General features: G+C 48.9%; 1 protein-coding gene across 1 annotated transcript; it reads left to right on the top strand.

Annotated features, from left to right (window-relative positions):
• Positions 1 to 18,555, top strand: Heyl (hes related family bHLH transcription factor with YRPW motif like). The gene is made up of 5 exons (XM_026393435.2): positions 1 to 103; positions 6,561 to 6,627; positions 8,092 to 8,175; positions 9,373 to 9,454; positions 12,572 to 18,555. Exons 1-5 carry the CDS (start codon positions 24 to 26, stop codon positions 13,243 to 13,245), a joined length of 987 nt encoding a protein of 328 aa, XP_026249220.2. The 5' UTR covers positions 1 to 23; the 3' UTR covers positions 13,246 to 18,555.
• Positions 18,556 to 19,797: the final 1,242 nt, after the last annotated feature.

The following is a 19,797-nucleotide window of genomic DNA, read 5'->3' as shown; positions in this document are numbered from 1 at the left end:
GCCCCTGGCAGCCTGCGCTCGCCATGAAGCGGCCCAGGGAGCCGAGCGGCTCCGACTGCGAGTCCGACGGACCCATCGACGTGGGCCGCGAAGGCGATCTGAGGTAAGGATCAGGATGGGGGACCTAAGGACGAGCAAGAGCGCCCCGCCGGGCTTGCTGAGCATGGCCTCTGTCCTTGGTTACCCCTTGGCCCGAGATGCAGGTGTGCGCGACAGCCCGCAGGCGTGAGCCAGGTGAGGGGGCGTGTGCCATTGATTGCACCAGAGCCTGGTACTCCTGGGTGCTCTCGGCCACTTATGGGTTCAGGATGCTGGGATGGAGGTAGAATCCAGCTCAGGGGCTCGATGGCCAGCTGGTAGTGGTCTTTCTGTTGAAAGGCCCCATGGTAGGTCACCAGTTCAGAGTTTTCCTGAAGACCTTAAGAAACCCCCACAGACTATCGATACCACGCTCCCTGTCCAGAATGTGCTTACGTGCAGAATGATCACACTTCCCCAATCTTACCCTAGATTGGGCGCAGTTTCGTGTAGTTCACAAAAAGTTTCAGGGGGAAGAAAATATCTCCTCCTTTGAGCAAATCGGACTTTGGAATTAGGGATTGGATTTTGAAGAAAGTAATAGCCAACTTGCAAAGACCTAGACTCCAATTTCAGAGCTCTTTCTACCAAACCACTCTGTTGCCAAAATCATTGTTCTCTTGATGAATATTCCGATTTGCTTCAAACCTATAGAATAAACTGTACTTACATAGTTCTGCAACTCCCAGCTCTGTGAATTATCTAAGCTTCAGTTTCCTCATCTGTAAAATGGGAAATATATATATATATATATATATATATATATATATATATAAAATACACATACACACACATATATATATATAAAATACACACATATATATAAAATACACATATATATATACATATGCATATATATATATAATAATAAAACCAACTTCATAAGAGTATTGGGAAAATCAAATGAGAAAATGTATGTCACGGGCTTAGTAGAGGGCCTAATGCTTAGTAGAGGGCCTAATGTCCCTGGGTCACCAAATGCTTAGTGTCAGACACACACCCTGAAAGAACTGCAGGACTGACTGGGAATCTGCCAGCCTGGATCCCAGTCCCACATCTGCCACCAACTCACCATGTAGTCTTCTTTCTTTCTCCCCCTCCACCCCTATCCCTCACTCCCAACAGCCCCCCACTCTAGTGCTGGGAATTGAACTCAGGGCCCTACACATGCTAAGCAAGTGCTCTACCACCATGTATCCTTGAGCCATCGGTTTCCCTGTCTGAGCCTGTTTCCTCTCAGTAAAATAAAGGAGGAGGGGAGTGGGAAAGGGAAAACAACCTCAGGTCTCTTAGCTCATCCAATCCTGACTCTCTAGAACAGAAGGAGAGTCAGTTCGTTCTAGGGGTATTTCTAAAGGCATTTCATAAGTTCAAAGCTCTCTAGCTTTCTGAAGCCAGGAGAGCCTGCCTCAATCACAGATCCTGGCTGGGGGTATAGCTCAGTGGTATAGTGCTTGCCAAGCATGTGAAGGACCCTGGATTGGAGACCTAGTACCCTCTTAACACACATTCTAGTGAAACGCCACCAACTACTAATTATTTATAGCTTATAATAGGCAATAGGACTTTAGATATCCCTCTTACATCTTGTGTTTGGTTTAGATTTTGTATCATATAATTTCCTATGTAAAATATTAGCCTTCCCCTCCGCCCCCGCCACCAGTGCTGGGGATTGAACCAAGGGCTGGTACATGCTAAGCAGGTGCTCTACCACTGAGCTACATTCCCAGCCCTTTTTATTTTTTATTTTGAAGGAAGGTCTCACTAGGTGGCTGAGGCTGGCCATCAAACTTGTGATCCTCCTCCTGAATCCTCCTGAGTTGCTGGGATTACAGGAGTATACCACCACACCGAGCTTAACATAGTAGCCTTTTCAAATTGCTTAGCAGAAATTGCTGTTTAGAGAAACAATTCTCTGAGCCTGTCCTACCAGCAGGAGAATGGCCCAACACCAGGTGGTGGTGGTGGAGGGGTCTCAGATTCAGTGTCATTGGGTCTTCATGGGTCAGAGGCACAAAACTGATAACAGAGATCTAGGTTTATCAGAGCTGGCTTCTGTTCTCCATGAGTGTGCAGCCTGGGCAGTGACTGCCACGTCACACAAAGACTGTGAACAGAATGAAAAGAGAGAGGGATTCCTATATGGGGAGGGGTCACTCACAACCAAAGATGGCAGTGAGGGCTTCTTGAAGGTAGTGTATTGGAGCTAAGGCATAAAGGGTCAGTACAGTTTTTTTTCCTCCACAGCATTTTGTCATTTCAGCCAAACCCCAATTTTAGAGCCTGTTCTTAGAAGAGCAGACCCCTCCGAGGAGGGAAGCAGCTGGACATCTGGCAGAAACTGACTTATAGATGCCTCATTGTAGCACTCCCCAGAAGGCCCTCCCCCCAGCAGACATAAATGCTTCAATTCAGGGACTGTTGAACGATGCCTGCTGTGGCCCAGACCCTGGGCTGGGCATCGGGGCCCAGATGTATCCTGCTCAGGCTATGCCCTCAGGGAACTCTCAGGGAAGAAGAGCTTTATGTACAAAGAAAGCCAGATAAACAGTGACAAGGGCCACAGGGCTGGGGCAGCCAGCCTGCCAGGGTCAGTGGCAGGGCACAAATCCCCCACACTCTGAGATATGAGAGGGAAAAATAGGGTGTGTTCCATTGTTGCTGGGGTATCTGCCCCATCCTTGGGAATCACCCACCAAACTTCTGGCTGAACCTGGCTCCCGGACATATTCTAGATCTAAAGTGTATACAGCCTCTCCCCTACCCTTCTGCAAACATGTAATAAGCCCCCGTCACATGTCAGGCTCTGTGGGTTGTTCCCACGTGATTTAAGGACTGGTGGCCTTTGAAGTTAGATAAGCCTGAGTTTGACTCTCCTTACCATTTACTTGTGCAAGTGACTCTACCCTTTCTGAACCTCAGTTTTCTCTCTCTCAAAACAGGGTGCCAATACTGCTTCACAGGTTGAAGCTTTGATGAGGTTGTTTGTATGTAAAGCACACAGCTTCTTGCTTAGGCACAACAAGGTAACTTCCAGTAAATGCTGCTCTCTAAGGGGTCACAATGGGGTGGGCGCATGCTCATGAAGCAGCATGCTCTAATGGAAAGCCTGGAAGTACTGAGTCTGTGTCTGTCACCCCACTTACGAAATGATCACTTCTTCTAAAAGTGAAACGGCCCAAATAATAATGAACTCAGAGGGCTTTTATGCAACAAATGAGACAGACAAACATAGAAGTGATATCTAGAACAAAAAGTACTGGTTATGATGGGATGATGAATATTTGGGGTATATTAGCAAGAGCACTGGATTAAAAACAGTAGAGCTGGCTCTAGTTCTGGATTTTCCTCTCATTTGCTATGTAACTTGGGAAAGATCCTTTCCCATCTCTAAGTTTTTTCATTTTACAAATGGGCTCAGTACTTTCCAAAATTCACTTTTGAGAACGTTGAGATTCTCCTTTGGTTGACGCAAAATGAGTGGGGTTATCTGCAAGGATTCTGCTGGGAATCAGTGCTGAGAGTGGTCAGGACTGGCAATTGGACCACCTGGAAAGCTGACCCTGCCTCCAGAGACACTGCAGTGGAATTCTGGCTGCGGCCTCCTAGAGGGCCATGGAGCAGATCTTGATGGTCATCATATCCTCTCTGGGTTCATGAAAATCTTTTTTATTTTCAGACTCTCAGGGGAGAGGCTGCCACCCCTCCTCCCACTGTCAGGGCAAGATCACAGGCTGGAATGAGCATTGGCTGGGAGTTTGAAGGATAAGGGGACTGGAGGACTATTCAGACAGACAGGAAGTAGGGCTTAGGAGAGAAACAATGCTGAATTGGGAGCCAGAAGACATGGATTCCCATGCTGGCTTTGCTCCTTAGCAGCTGTGTGGGCTGGGCAAGCTGTTTTAGCTCCCTGAGGTCCAGCATCCTCATCTGTGAAATGGCACTTTCCTAAGGATCAAAGGAGAGAAATACATGTAGTAGCATCAGTAAAACTGTATAGCAAGGTTTGCTTTTGAGATATAGGGAAAGGGCAGGTCATGCTGCAGAGAAAAACTGACCAGAAGACTGGAAAAAGGGACAGCGGACCTGCCTTGCCCTGGAATGGGTGCGTCAGCCTCTGACAGATGGTCCCTGAGGAGGGATCAGGCTGAGAGGCAGTGACGTGCATAAGACTAACCCAATACCCCCAGAGATGCTTTATCCAGCAAAGGGGAACAAAGGCTGTGTTTCTTAGTGTACCTTGGCTCTTGGGGCTTGTCCCCAGTGAACCAGAGAAGCTTTGAAAACAAGTTGCCCTACAGACCTACAGATCTCAGGATCTAGCCATCTGAGCCTTGGACCTAGCTCAGTGGGCCCTGCCTCCCAGGAGCCTCCCCAGGCCTCTTACCAGTTCTGCTTGGCCAGATGTTTGGGTGGGAGATATACTTTTCCAGATGTGGCCAAACAAAGCCAGGGCATAGCAGTAGGATCTGACCAATGCTATCTAGTTTCTCTTACAGTCTTCTGTCTTTGAGGTGTTGATGAAAATGATCGAATCTCAAATCCCAAGAGTATAGTCACATAGGTGGAACTCTTCTGGTGAGCCACATATGCTAGCATTCCACAAAAGTCTAAAACATAGATTTTTATGCATATCTCTGTTCTTCAGTGATGCAAAGATGAGAAGAAGCTCTACCATGAGCTCTGCAGAGTTCCAACCACTTGCCAAGAACTCAAGCTACAATAGTGAATGAAACTGACATGGTCTGTTGCCTTGTGGAGCTTATGTTTTTGCTGGAGAGAGAAACATTAATCAAATAACCATATAGATATAAAACAACAAAGTGGTATAAATGCTGTGAATTCAGGAAGCTGGGAGAGTATAGAGCAGGGACATCTAGCAGGAGAGTAGATGTCAGAAAAGGCCCTTAAGAGAGGTGATGTTTGAAATATAAAAGATGGTTGAAGTTACTAGGCAAAGGGGTTGCAGCTTAGGGTGGGGAGACTGGGTGGACTGGAGATTTCTAGACTAGGGGAACAACTGCAGAAAGGAGTTAGTACATTCGCAGACTGGAGCATGTACACAGAGCAAGAGTTAGTTGGGTCTAAGAGGTGAGGAGGGTCAGCTGGGCCACCTGAAGAGTGACAAGATCAAATTTGCATTTAAATGATCACTCTGCCAGAAGTGTGGGTTAAAGAGTGACTCAACAGGAGGCTCTTAGAGTCCTCCTGTGAGAAATGATAGGGGTGTGGTCCTGAGAGGAGCCATCCAGATAAAGAGGACAGACATGAGATGTATTTTAGACATAGAATGGGCAGGTCTTGGTGAGATAGGGGTGAGGATGGGGGAAGAATCAAAGACAATACCAGGTGTCTGCCTGCAGACCTCAAAGCTGTATGCTTTCTGGGAGATGGGAAACCCAGGGGGTCAAGGAGCAGGTGTAAGGTGAAGTCGAGCTCGTGGGTTCCTGTTAAGTTGTGTGACCTTTGGCATCCCCAAACGGCAGGGGATTGTCTAAAGTTGTTTGTGGAGCTGAGCACCTGGAGGGCTGAGGCCAGCTCAGGAATCCAGCCCAGACCTTGGGCCCTAATAGGGCCTCCCAAGAATAGAGACCTCAGTGCCTCCCAGAGAACCTCTCCATTCTCAGAGAGCCTCTGGAGAGAAACCTGTTGAGAAGACAGCTGCTGGGTTGGAGATTATTTTGGTAAAAGTCTGGGCAGGAAACCCCCTGGGTCTGAGCCTCTTCTCTATAGTGGGAAATCCCGGGATGGGAACAAACATCCATCAACAAACATCCAATCCAGCCAGGGCGGCAAAAGAAGGTCCCAGGTGGGAGGGAGCCGAGGTTAAGGGGGACAGAGCCTTCTGGGAGGCCCAGAACAGTGTCCCGGAGCAGGCAAGAGGGGCCTGTGACCCAGATGCCGCCTCCCCCTTTCCCCCCAACCCCCGGCCGCGCCGCGTGGGAGGCGACAGCAGCTGCGGGCCAGGCAGAGGGCGGGCGGCCGGCGCGCCGGCCCGTGGGAAGCGGCGGCATCTGCTCTTTCCACGCTCCTTCCCGGCGGCTCCCTCTGAAACCCAACCCGCCCGGCCCCGGCCCCAGCCCGGCCACTGCCGGCCCGTGCCCTCCGCCGGCCCGCCCCCGGGATCGGGTTGCAGGACCCAGCAGCCACGCCACAGTTCGCGGTTCCCCGACGGCCGCAAGAGAAGAGGGACCAGGGGCGACCAGGTCGGGGTCCAGATAAGTCTGAGCGGCCGCCGCGAGGCTCGGAGGCAGGAAGCTCAGAGTTCTTGGGAGGACTTGGCCGGCGGAGAAATGGGCCCTGAGGGAAAAAGGGGGAGCCGACGCCCCCTCCCACGCCTGCCCTGCGGCTCTTCCCGGTCTGGGAGCCGGTGGCCGCGTGGGTGGGGGCTGTGCCTGAAAATGGCCCTGCCTCCCAGGTCAGCCCAGGCCAGGAAGATGGTCCCCGAGCTCTGAGAAACCAGCCTTTCTCTTCCTCCTCAGCCAGATGGCCAGACCGCTGTCCTCTCCCAGCCCTTCGCAGATGCAAGCCAGGAAGAAACGCAGAGGGGTGAGTGCCTTTCTCAGCCGTGGAGTGGCCCAGTCAAGGTTGATCCAGAATCTGTTGGTCCATAAACCTGTTCGGAAACATCACCCCAAGATAACTGCCTGGGTTTGAATCCTGACGCTGCCAGTAACTATTCGGGACATTTGGGGCAAGTCACTTACTTTCTCTGTGCCTCATTTTTTCATTGGTATAACCGAAATAAAGGCAATACCTGCCTCCAAAGAACTGGCTTGAAGGTGAAGTGTATTAATGCAGTGCTCTCTGGAGCAATGCAGAGCAATACCCAACACACAATCAGCTGTTCTTATTTTTGTTCCTCCACCCTATCTCGGTCCCTTTTTGGACCCTGAAGCTTCCCATTCTTTTCAGTGCTGAGGAGGGAAAGCAGTTTCCTGCTTACTGGGAATCTGGAGGCTGGCTGCTTGCTGCTGTCCATCGTATTCAGTCCCCCATCCCAGGATGCAGCTGTGCTTTGCATGCTGGATCCAGAGACCTGGCGTCTGGCAGAGACCAGCTGTGCCTCTCACTTCTACCTTCAGCTCATACCATATATATATATATATATATATATGAGGGTGGGAGGGCATCACAATTTCTGCCTACTATGAGTACTCTGCAACTAGGATTTTTTTTTTTTTTTTTTTTTTTTTTTTGGTACTGGGAATTGAACCAAGGGTCACTTAACCTCTGAGCCACATCCCCAGCCCTTTTTATATTTTATTTTGAGACAGGGTCTTGCTCAGGGTTCTGCTGAGCCTCCTGAGCCACTGGGATTACAGATGGGCACCACCACGCCTGGCCTGCTACCAGGATTGTGAGGGAGGAGATAGTGTGAATGAGCCCTTTACAGTTGGAGAGAACAATACCTAGGGCTCTTCAGACTGCCTCTGACCCAGCAACTGAAGGGGTAACCCTGACCCAACAGGGGCCCCCCGGGCTGGCTTCAATGTTGTGGCTGGTGTTCCTATTTTGTTGGTGTCCTGCAGTACCAGTGACTGAACATTTTGCATATCACTCCTACAGACCAACGTAAGAGATCTGAGCTGCACTGTATTGCTCTGTGACCTTAAGCAAATTATAGTTCCTCTATGAGCCTTGGTTTCCTTCTCCATAAAGCAAGAATAATTTTACTTCTGCCAGATGCCTCAGCACATCCCTGAAATCCCAGCTACTCAGTAGGCTGAGGTAATAGGAGCTCAAGTTCAAGGTCAGCCTGGTCAATGTAGCAAGACCCTGTCTCAAAATAAAAATCCTTTAAATGACTGGGGTTGTAGATCAGTGGTTGAGCACTTGCTTTGCATGTGACAGCCCCTGAGTTCAATTCCCAGCACTGAAAAAAAAAAAAAAAAAAAAAAGGTAAAACATTAACTTGCTCACAACAATATTGTGAGAAAAGATATAAATCAGCATTTATCAAGGTACATTGGAAACCATGACAAGTGCCTACATCTTGTCATTGCTTTTCAGATCATAGAGAAACGGCGTCGAGATCGTATAAACAGCAGCCTTTCTGAATTGCGGCGCTTAGTCCCCACTGCCTTTGAGAAACAGGTATGTGACATTGTCGATTGTGCCACTGGAAATACTGGGTGGATGGCAGATAGGGTTTGTTTCCCATGGTATCTCTTTTTGAAGTGTAGCAGCTGCCTGAGGTGCTGTGATCATGTCTGAATATCTGTCACCGGCTAGGGGACAAAGGGATGAAAATTCATACTTGGTGAGGTGCCTCAGGTATTGTGGCTTTACGTCCATTTGAATGGAATCCTAAAAATGATCCTGAAGGGTAACAATTGTTCTGCCCATTGCACAAGTAAGGAAATTGAAGCAGAGAAAGAAGTAACTTGGACTAGATCACCCAGATAGCAAGCAGCAGAGTAGAGTTGGAGCACAGGACTATGTGACTGTCTCCTGACATTTCCAGAGCTGTTTGAAAGTGGAGCAGGCTGCTCAGGGGTGAATGCCATATCACGAACATGTTTCGGTGGGGGGGACTACAGTGAGGAGTCAGGCAGTTGAAGCAACAGCTTCAAAGATTCTTTCCCTAGGCTCAAAGGCACCTGTCGCAGGTCATCTGCCTTCCTTTAGTCATTCCACATATGTTCACTGAAACCTTTACAGGACCAGCCATGAACTAGACCTGGTGTCTGCCCTCAGATGTCGTGTAGAGTGTCTGACCCTGAGGTTTCTCTGAGAGGCCAGATGGTCTGTGAGCTTAGAAGACATTTCCCAAGAAAGAACAGGGGAAGAGCAAGTGCTCTGGGGCTAAGATGATGAGCTAGGGCTTGAGCACGCTGAGGCTGATCTTGTATTCCCAGGAGCGCTGCTCTGGGAGGCAGGTTGGGATGTCGGAGTGGCATTCTGGTGAGGGATGAATCCACAGAGGTGGATGAGATCCTGGAGGAGAGCAGGCAGAGCTGGAAGAGAAGTAGGCCAGTGCCCACTGGTGGAAGCCCATTTAAGGGACAGGCAGAGCAAGAGGCAAAGTGAAAGGAGAAAGCAGAAGTGGTGTTGCTGCAGTCCAGGGAGAAGAGGTTTCAGAAAGGAAGCTGAGCGGTGCTGCAGACAGGAAGACTGAGGTGAGAAATAAAGAGCATCTGTGAGATTGGAGATCTTGGCCAAAGCAGGATCCTAAATTCGAGCGGTGGGAAAACCAGGAAGAGTTGAGAAAATCAAGACATGATAATGGGCAGAGGAGGAGAGCGACAGAAGTCAGCTGGAGCCGTATCTCCCTGCCTTCTGTACCTACAGGGTTCTTCCAAGCTGGAGAAAGCTGAGGTCTTGCAGATGACCGTGGATCACTTGAAAATGCTCCATGCCACTGGTGGGACAGGTACCAATGCTCTTCTCTTTTGGGAATCATTTGCAGGACAAATATTTTCAGGCTGGGCCATGGGGATATGCAATGAGCCAAGTAGACAGGGTCTCTGCCCCCCTGGAGCTCACAGTCTCCAGAGGGGCTAAAGCAAACCTAGTTGAATATTCACCAAATTTGTCTCTTAACATCTGCCTCCCCACTTCCGGTGTCCGTTTTTCCCAACCCTTTCCTCAGCTCAGCTCTTTTCAGTCTTAGACCTTGGAGGATCTGTCTTCTGTGTAAAAAACTATTCCCCTGTGGTAAGTGGAACAAACTTACCCCCAGGGCCTCACTAAGGAGTAGCCTCAGGGAGTTAATTCTTACTGGGGTCTCACACTCTGTGACCCTCGTAAACCCTGAGAGGGACCTGCCTGAAATTCTTAGCCACAGGGGATTCATTGGTGTCTCTTCCCGTAGGTCTAGACTTCTGGCCTGCTGTTATGTCCTGGGCAGTGTTGTGGGGATACTCCCTGATCACAGCAGGTGTCAGCATTGTAGTAGAACATAAATGTCACTCATTTGGTTATTCTAAACTAGTCCACCACAAAAAAATCATGGAATTGTGGCTTTAAAAAGGCTTGCAGACAAAAAAGAAATATGTTCCGAAGTTTCTCTGTTTGGTGTTTTTACATTTGGGAAACTTGAAAAACATTGGCCACAAAGACTTAAGTCCCAAAGGTAACCTGCTACCCTGGAAGAGGACAGGGACAGTGGCTGCTGCTGCTTCTTCTTTTATTTATATTTATTTATTCGTTGTGTGTGTGAGTGTGTGTGTGTGTGTATGTGTGTGTGTGTAGTACAGGGGATTGAACCCAGGGGTTCTCTGCCATTGAGCCACATCCCCATTCCTTTTTATTTTACTTTGAGACAGGGTCTCTCCAAGTTGCTGAGGCTGGCCTCACACTTGTGAATCTCCTGCCCCAGTCTCCCAAGTTGTTGGGATTATAAGCATGTGCCACTGCACCAACCAACAGTTGCATTTTGAGTAGCCCAACCTGGAGCTTCCCACACCTGGGATTCCTGGGCCACCTTACTGAGATTCTGGGGCAGTAGATCTGGAGTGGAGTTTAGGGATTTGTAAGTTTAACAAGCCTGTCCAGTAAACCTAATGCAGGTGATCCTTGCTTTTGAGAACTTCTGTTAAAGGAATGTATTGCTAACAGTGGAGATTTATGTTACTAAGTTTTCAGCAGTGGAGATGTTTCAAATTACAACTCCTGTTATCCTGGTTTTTTTTTTAAAAAAAAAGTTATGACTAATATGTGGGCAGTATTCAATGGCTTTCAAAATGCTTTTGCTTTTCACGAAAACCAGGAGAGTGGGATTGTCCTCACTACTTTCTGGCTCAGGAATAATGGGAAAACAGGGAATTGTGGTTTAGAGAGAACACAGGCTTTGGATTTGAATCCTGGCTCTTCTACTTACTAGCTTTATGACCTCATAAAATGATTTAACCTCTCTCTTCCTCAGTTTCCTCATCTCCAAAATGAAGATAACAATAGAGTTTATGAGGATTATATTAAATAATACAATGAAGTACTTAGTAAGAATTCAGCGGATATTAATTTTAAAAGAGCAACAAACACATCAAGGTGAAGCCAGGTGTGGTGACACACACCTGTAATCCCAGCTACTCGGGAGTTGAGGCAGGTGGATCATAAGTTCGAGACCAGCCTGGGCAATTTAGTGAGATCCTGTCTCACTAAACATTTTTAAAAGGGGTAGGGTTGTAGCTCACTGGTAAAGCATTTCTCTAGCATGTGCAAGAAGACCCTGGGTTCAATCTCCAGTGCTGCAGATACAAAACAAAACACTCAGGTAAAGGGATTTGTGAGTTACATAGCTAAATATCCAGCAGAGCCAGGTCTTATCTGAAAGTTGGCCTCACACCAAACACAGTCTTCCTGCCAAGCCGTCCTTCTGGAGGAGCCTAAACCATGAACTAGGGCCCAGATATTTGCTGCCAGTCATGAGGACAGTGCCGGCCAGAGCTGTTCTGTCTTTGCCCATAAGTGATGGAGAGAGTGGCAGGTGTGAAGAGACAGTGAGGGTTTGAATGCCTGCAGGGACAGTCCACCTGGTTGACCCTCATTGACATCAGGCCAAAGAGAGGGCCCCTGGCCTGCTGCAGCTACTGAGTCAGGATCAGATCTTGAGTGCTGGACCACCTTTTGAGCTGGGGGACAAACAAATGCAGCATGAAATATAAGTGATAGCAAACTTTTTGTTTATGGAGCATTTTCTGTGAATCATTTCACTTCACTTTCAAGAACAATTGTCTGCCCACTTAGAGCTAAGGAGATTGAGGCCAGGAGAGATGAGACTTGCCCAGTCAGGCAGCCAGCTAAGTAGCGGAGTCTGGATCTGAACCCAGCTAGCCTGGCTTCCAAAGACTTCATGCTTCACTGCTACACTCTGTTGCCTCCTCCAAGGGGCTGCCAAGCTCTGATGGCTGCTGTCACCTCCTCCCCTCCCTGAATCTACCCCCATTAGCAGACAGGTTAATGTATACCTGTACAGGCACAGTCTTCTTAACTAAGTAAACTTGGTCACAGAGTTTCTTTTTTGCATTACCTATGAATTATGGTGAAAGCAATCTATTTAGTAATGTTGCATAGTTTACTGAATTCTTTTGATCCTCACAATTCACCATCCCAAGTAAAGGTTTTTTTGTTTTTTGTTTTTTTGTGTGTGTGAGTGTGGCGGGGAGAGAATACCAGGGATTGAACCCAGGGGCACTCAACCACTGGGTCACATCCCCAGCTAAGTAGTATTTTGAATTTTATTTAGAGACAGGGTCTCTCACTGAGTTGCTTAGCAGCTCGTTTTTTGCTGAGGCTGGCTTTGAACTTGAGATCCTCCTGCCTCAGCCTCCTGAGCCTCTGGGATTACAGGCGTGCACCACTGCTCCCGACTCCAAGTAGAGGTTTTTATTCCCACTTTACCAACGGGGAGATGGGGGCTCAGAGAGGTGAGAGGACATGCCCAAGGTCACCCAGGGAGTGAATGGAAGGGGCATGTTCAGAACACCGTCTGACCCTGGGTTCCCTGTCCCCCCACCCCAGCATGCCCTCATGGTGCCTCACTTTTCAGGATTCTTTGATGCCCGAGCCCTGGCAGTTGACTTCAGGAGCATTGGTTTTCGGGAGTGCCTCACTGAGGTCATCAGGTACCTGGGGGTCCTGGAAGGGCCCAGCAGCCGAGCAGACCCTGTCCGGATTCGCCTTCTCTCCCACCTCAACAGCTATGCGGCTGAGATGGAGCCTTCGCCCTCACCTGCTGGCCCCCTGGCTTTCCCTGCTTGGCCCTGGTCTTTCTTCCATAGTTGTCCAGGGCTGCCAGCCCTGAGCAACCAGCTCGCCATCCTGGGAAGTGTGCCTGGCCCTGTCCTCCCCAGCACCTCCTCTCCTGCTTACCCCATCCCAGCCCTCCGAACCGCACCCATTCGCAGGGCTACTGGTACCATCCTGCCGGCACGGAGGAATTTATTGCCCAGTCGAGGGGCATCTTCCACCCAGAGGGCCCGCCCCCCAGAGAGGCCAGCTGCCCCTCTTCCCATGGCCTCCAGCAGCAGGGCTGCCAGGAGCAGCCACACCGTTCCCCTCCTGCAGTCCTCCTCCCCAAGATCCCCTAGTGCTGTGGGCTCTGCAGCTTATGTGGCTGTGCCAGTCTCCAGTCCATCTCCCACAGGGCCAGCTGGGAGGCCTGCAGGTGCTGTGCTCTACCACTCCTGGGTCTCTGAAATCACTGAAATCGGAGCTTTCTGAGCTTACTCCCCCACCCCCAGGTTCCCAGGATCATAAGAAAGGTTCTTATTTCAGAAGCTCTAAAAATGATGCAGCCTCTTCTGCTTTGCTTCCCGGATGGGCTTCTATGTGAAAGCACCTTCCTCACCCATCAGAAGCTCTCTCCTCCTCACCGCTCAGCCCAGCCTGTCCACTCGGCTCCCATGGACCCCTTCTGATCTCAGAGGCTCCGTCCCGTTTCTCACCTGCACAGATGAGTCATAGTGCCTCATGAGACCCTAAGAGCTGTGCCCAGCCCCCTCTCCTGCCCAGAATTCATGAACCATGGGTCTGGGGTGGAAGCTTGAACCGTGAAGCTTGCCATGGTCCAAGGCTCGCTGCCTCTATGGAGAGGTCAGACCCTAGTCAGGAACAATGACTGGCTGTAACCATCCTAGGCCAAGGAACTGGAACATACTGTCTGTCTCATTTCCTGGAGATGGTAACTGAGCAGAGGCCACTAAGAGGTCTCTTGGGCACCCTGTCTGCCCCTGCCTACCCCATCACAGTGAACCACAGGACAAACCCATTCTCTATTACAACCAAGCCTGGACGACGGAAGCCCAGCAGGTCCTGCTCTACTTCCCTCCAGCTGCAGACACCCACCATCCTTGAGACTAAGAGTTCCCTGCTCACATCTGGCTCAAAAAGCCAGGCCAGGGGGCTTCTGAGCAGTGGCAAAGCTCTGTGACAGGGTGTCCTCACTGCCAGGCAGGAGTCAGGATTGAGGAACAGAGAACCCAGCTTCTGGGTGTGTGGTCTTTCCCCATGGGGACACAGTGTGGAGGGACCACGTGATGGCACCCAGAGAGGCATCCTCTTGGGATTCAGCACCAGACGTCTGAGCCGCCTGGTTTGCATCCGGCTCAGAGAGCCCAGACTGCCGCCACAGCCAAGGGCTGTCAGACTGAACAAAAATAACCGTGAGGAGGGGCAGAAGGAAGAACATTCAGAGGCATCTGGGCCCTTCAAGGTCACGCAGGGGGTCAAGGGCCTGAGAGCCTGTTCACCCAGATTCCACACAGCTGGCTCTGCTTAGAGGCAGCTCCCATTCCCCAGCTCTGCCCTGGGCCATTTTCCTCTAACAGAAGGAATACATGGCCCAGAGACCCTTCCCAGAGGAACAGCAGACTGAACCTGCTTTCAGGATTGCCATATCAATTGATAAAGTGCAGAAACACTTCTGAACTTGTTGGTAAACACCTGCTTCCCACGAGTGCCTCCCAGTGCCCCCCACCACCTGGCATTTCCCCAGGACCACCATGATCTGGTGAATGCCTGATAGACCCAAGACTGTGGGGTCCTGGAGCTGGCAATGCACTGGTGCGCATGTCATACTGGTTATTAAATATTTTGATGTCCCCTGCACCCCGGGGTAAGATTCTCTCACTCCCAGCCTTTGATGGAACCACCTTCCCCAGAGGCTGCATTGAGCAGACTCCATCAATAGAGTTTTCAGAAACCATGGGGCAAAGGGCCCTTTCAGAGCAGTGGGGCAGAGATCAATTTGAGTGACCAGAAAGCTCTTTTGAAAAGAGAAATTCCTCAAGGAGGGAGAAAGAGGTAAGTTCTTCTTTTACCGCTAAGCAGAGCTAGTTTGATGAAGTCGCCGTCCTGTGGCAATCATTGAGAAGTGCTTCAGCCAGGAGGGGTGACATTGCAGAGAGAGGGCCACTGGCAGGGGATGTGCTAGAGGAAGATGGATGGAGGGAAGGCAGGACAGATCCACAGGCTCCCAAAAGTGGGGAGAGGGGAACAGAGAAGGTGACAGAGGCAAAGACCAGACTTAGATTTCTCACAAGGGGCACACTCAGGATGGGAAGGACTCCCCAGCTCCTCCCTCAACACTCCTCTACTTCTCCATCCCCCGCTCCTTGCTCTCCTGCTGCTCCCAGGATGCTAGGGCCATCTTTTAGCATCCAACCCATCATTCACTGCTACCTGGGCTGTAGGAAACACATTTCCATGTTGCAGGTACCCAGCTCCAAACAGTGCATCACCACCACGGAAATTAAGTGGAAATGGCCCGGCACTTTGAGCATCTGGGTTGGCCTTAAGTTCATTCCCCCCAAGAGATTGTGGGAAAGTGGTGGCGTGTTCCCATGGCTGGGGAGTGGGATCTTTTTTTTTTTTTCCTATTCCCAAGCTTTCCAGGTGCCCCAACTCCCCCCTCACCCCGCCCCACTGTGGGGGTGTTGTAGACAGCCAATAGAGTTTTTGAGTTCTTCTAGAAAACTCCAATAGATTCTTAAATGTCTCTGGAGTCTGTCCACTTCTGTCTGGACCTGTTGCCACCACCCTGGCATGGCCACATCACTTCTCCCCCAGATCACTGTCCCAATCCACAAGGTCTCCTCCCTTCCCTCTTACCTTGTCTGACAGTTCTCAACAGCAACCAGAGAGAATCTGAATATGCAGATCACATTGTATTACCCCTGGTCCAAACTCCTCTTCTGTTACCCTGTTATATTATTTTTCTTGAGGGGTGGGGGTACTGCTAATTGAACCCAGGGTACTCTACCACTGAGCTATATCCCTAGCCTGTATTTTTTTTTTTTTTTTTGAGGCAGGGTCTTGCTGAGTTGCTGAGACTGGCTATGTCTGGGTCATTTTTCTTTAGTCCCAAACTTGCTCCTGGATTCTGGCCCAACCTGCCTTCGTTTCCTCAACATAACAATCTCACTCCCATTTCCGGGACTTTGCATATGCTGTTCTCTTTTTCGCAGAATGCTCTTCCCTACACTTTGAAAGTTCTTCAGACCCTTGTCTTCAATATCACCTCCTCAGAGAGGCCTTCCCTGACTACTGGACTTAATAATTGACTATTGTTTACCTTTCTGTGGAGATTGCCATTGTATAATCACATACCTTGTTAGTTAACTGTTGGCTCCACTGGAGTGTAAGCTTCATGACACCAGGGACTGCGTGGTCCGCTCTCCACTCTGTACCCAAGACCCAGCCCTATGCCTGCCTTATTGGTGGTGCCCAGTGAATCTTTGTTGAATAAATGAATTAAGGAGGTGCGAAGCCTGTTCTCATGCTGTGGATGGTACAGGCTGCCCTAGGGGTAACCCCCATCACTGGCTAACTTTGGGGACAGGCAGGAGACAAAGGAAGAGCCAGGGCCAAGGGACTGGAAATTATGGCAAAATGGTCAGGAGGCCCTGGCTAGAGGCGGGCATGAGCATGTCCACTCTGGAGTACACACTGTCAGGCAGGCTGTCCCTTCCAGCAGGTATTGTTCTCCACTCTTGGCTTGACTCCTCGCTGGAGTTGGCTCCCAACAAATCCAACAAACATTCATGGAGGTCTGCTCCATGCCAACCAGGCCTGGCGGAGCCAAAGGTGACAGGGACACAGGTCTGCTCCATGCCAACCAGGCCTGGAGGAGCCAAAGGGGACAGGGACACAGGTCTGCTCCATGCCAACCAGGCCTGGTGGAGCCAAAGGTGACAGGGACACAGGTCTGCTCCATGCCAACCAGGCCTGGCAGAGCCAAAGGTGACAGGGACACAGGTCTGCTCCATGCCAACCAGGCCTGGCAGAGCCAAAGGGGACAGGGACACTATTGCTCTCAGGTTTGGAGAATAGTGTATTCTCAGGTGTGAGTTGGTGAGGTGGGAGTGGAGAGGCCCGTGGAGTAGGCTGAGAGCCACAGAGTGGCGGTATGTGCCTCTGCCTAGAGAGGTCACGGGGAAGGGGCACAAGGAAGCCTTCCCAGAGGAGCAGGAAGGGAAGCTTCCCATCAGCAGAGTGACCCCTTAGGTGGAAAGTCAGAGAGGCTCATACAGGGGAGCTGTAGAGCAGCTCGAGGTTGAATGCAGATCCTCAGGGGCAAGCTTGGGCACTGAAGCCTGACTTCCTTATTAGACCCTTATTCATGAGTTGTAGCCTTGGGCAAATTCCTTAACCTCCTTGAACTTCAACTTTCCCATCTGTAAAACAGGGATGATGGGCTAATGGCTACTGTTAGTTGAATGGTAACTTTAATTTTTTAAAATTTGTTTTAATTAGTTATACATGACATTGCAATGATCTTGACATATCATACATTTGAATCAGATGGGGTATAATTTCTCATTTTTCTGAGTGTACAGGTTGCAGAATTACATTGGTCATGCAGTCATGTAAATAGTAACTTTATATTAGACACTGTTCCCGTGCTTTTTTTTAGATTGTCCCCATTTTGAGCAGGGAAGTGCTGGGGAGTGTTATTAGCCAACTTAAGTTGTTATGTTGTATATCGTGTGTATGTATGGATATGTAACAACAAATCACAACAGTGTGTACAAATATAATGCACCAATAAAAATGTGGGGAAAATAAAATATCCCCATTTTACGGGTGAGAAAACTGAGCTGCGGCATGGTGCCTGTGGTTAGGTGTGAATGGAATGAGACAACACATGGTAAGTCCTCGGTGTAGTGCCTGGGTCGTGCAACAATCAATCTACGTCATTAATATCTTTAATAAAAGGATGTTGTGTCCAAATTGTAAACATCCTCAAGTGCTCTGCTGAGTCAGGGAGCAACAGGAGGCACAGAATGTTTTTCCAGGTGTCTGTCAAGATTGGATTTTAAGAAACTTGAGCTCGGTGTGGTAGGACACATCTGTAATCCCACAGAGGCTGAGGTGGGAGGACCACAGTTCAAATTCATCCTGAGCAACTTAGTGAGACCCTGTCTCAAAATAAATTTTGTTTTTTTAAGAGTTGGAATATAGGGGCTGGCGTAGTGGCTCAGCGGTAGAGTGCCCTCCTAGCACGTGTGACGCCCTAGGTTCGATCCTCAGCACCACATGAAAATGAATAGATAAATAAAATAAAAGTATTGTGTCCATCTACAACTAAAAAAATAAACAAATATTAAAAAAAAAAAAAACCCGAGTTGGAATGTAGCTCAATGGTGAAGTGCTTGCCTAGTGTACACAAGGCTCTGGGTTCAATCCACAGTACCAAAATAAAAGAATTTCTTTTCTAATCAAGGTGGATTTCCATTAGATAGGTGAACTGGATTCCGGCTTATGATCCCGAAAAAGGCTTTCTGAGGATCAAAGCAAAAAACAGATTTCCACCAGGGCATCTCTGTCTTTCTAGTCCCTGGCTCATAGTAGATACTTAAGAAATGTTATGTATTGTTAGGGTTTGAATATGGCTGGTCTCCACAAAGGTTGTGATTAAAGGCTTGGTCAGCAGGGAGCTGCTGTTGGGAGGTGCACCCTTAAGAGGTGGGGCTTAGTGGGAAGTCCCAAGGCCTCTGAAGGAGGTGTGCCTTCAGAGGGGATTGTGGGACAACAGTCTCTCTCTCTCAGCAGTGAGAGGTGTGACCACCTGCTCTACACAAGCTCCTGCCATGGTTCGCCATCATCCACGCCCTTACCAGAGGCCAACTCAGTGTGCCTCTGTCCCTGCCTCCCCATGCTTCCTGATCTTGGACCTTGAGCATCCAAAACTGTGAGCCTAATAAAACCTCTTTCTCATGAGTAACCTGTGTCAGATATTTAATTTTAGTGACACAAGACTGATTAATATATGTGTGTTGAAGTCTTTAGTATCTTTTAATTTATTTAGGGAATATTAAATATTTATGGCTTTGTGGAAAACTCAGAATATTAACTTCCTTTTCCAAGAGGAAAAATCAGGACCAAATGTAAGTTGATCACATTAACGACAGTAAACATTTTTGAGTCCTTGATCTATGTTCCCTCATAGAATATTTACATAGCCTTTTAAATACTATTATCCTTTTACACAAGAGGAAACAGACTCAATCTGTTATTAAAAGTATCCAAAGTGCACAAAACTAATAAGCATTTTTAGCCAAAATTCAAACTTGGGCCTGTCCAATTTGGTCTTAACCAATATAGTGCACTGCTTCCTTCTGAGGTTGCCCCTTGGATGACAGTCCAGTGATTCTCTGTGGCAGGTCATCAAGGTCTAGTGGAGAAGACCATTGTGCTAACTTGGGAAGCTTTCATGTCTGCCACACTCTTCTCCCCTGTGTTTAGTAAGGGTTAGGCTTGGCTGCTGTAACAAAAAGGTCCAGTGGAGACTGGCACAGAGGTGCTTGCCTATAATCCCCACAACTCAGGAGGCCAAGGCAGAAAGATCACAAGTTCAAGGCCAGCCTTAGCAACTTATCCAGACCCTGTCTCAAAATATAAAAGGGGCTGAGGATTAACTAAGTGGTAAGCAACCCTGGGTTCAATTCCCAGTACTAGAAAAATCCAAACAAAACAAAGAGGCCTAGTAATAACTCTGTATGAAAGGAAGATAGTTCCTTTGTCTCTCATGTGACTTCCTGGTGACCATTCCACTTAAGAAAGCTCTGCTCTGTGCAGATATCCTAAGATCTAGTTTCCTTCCATCTTGATTCCCTACCATCCCTAGGACATTCTTGTACCTGCATGGTTGAAGTCAGGCCTCCCAGGGTTCAAGCCAGCAGGAAGGGGATAAGAATTTGGTAAAAACATGATCAAAATCTTAAAGCCTAGACCCAGAAGTAAGTACATATACCTCCATTTATATTCCACAGA

The sequence above is a fragment of the Urocitellus parryii genome, chromosome 11, assembly GCF_045843805.1.
Source record: "Urocitellus parryii isolate mUroPar1 chromosome 11, mUroPar1.hap1, whole genome shotgun sequence".
Lineage (NCBI taxonomy): Eukaryota > Metazoa > Chordata > Mammalia > Rodentia > Sciuridae > Urocitellus > Urocitellus parryii.
The sequence above is the reverse complement of the archived record's forward strand: the minus strand, read 5'-3'. Positions and strand labels throughout refer to the sequence as shown.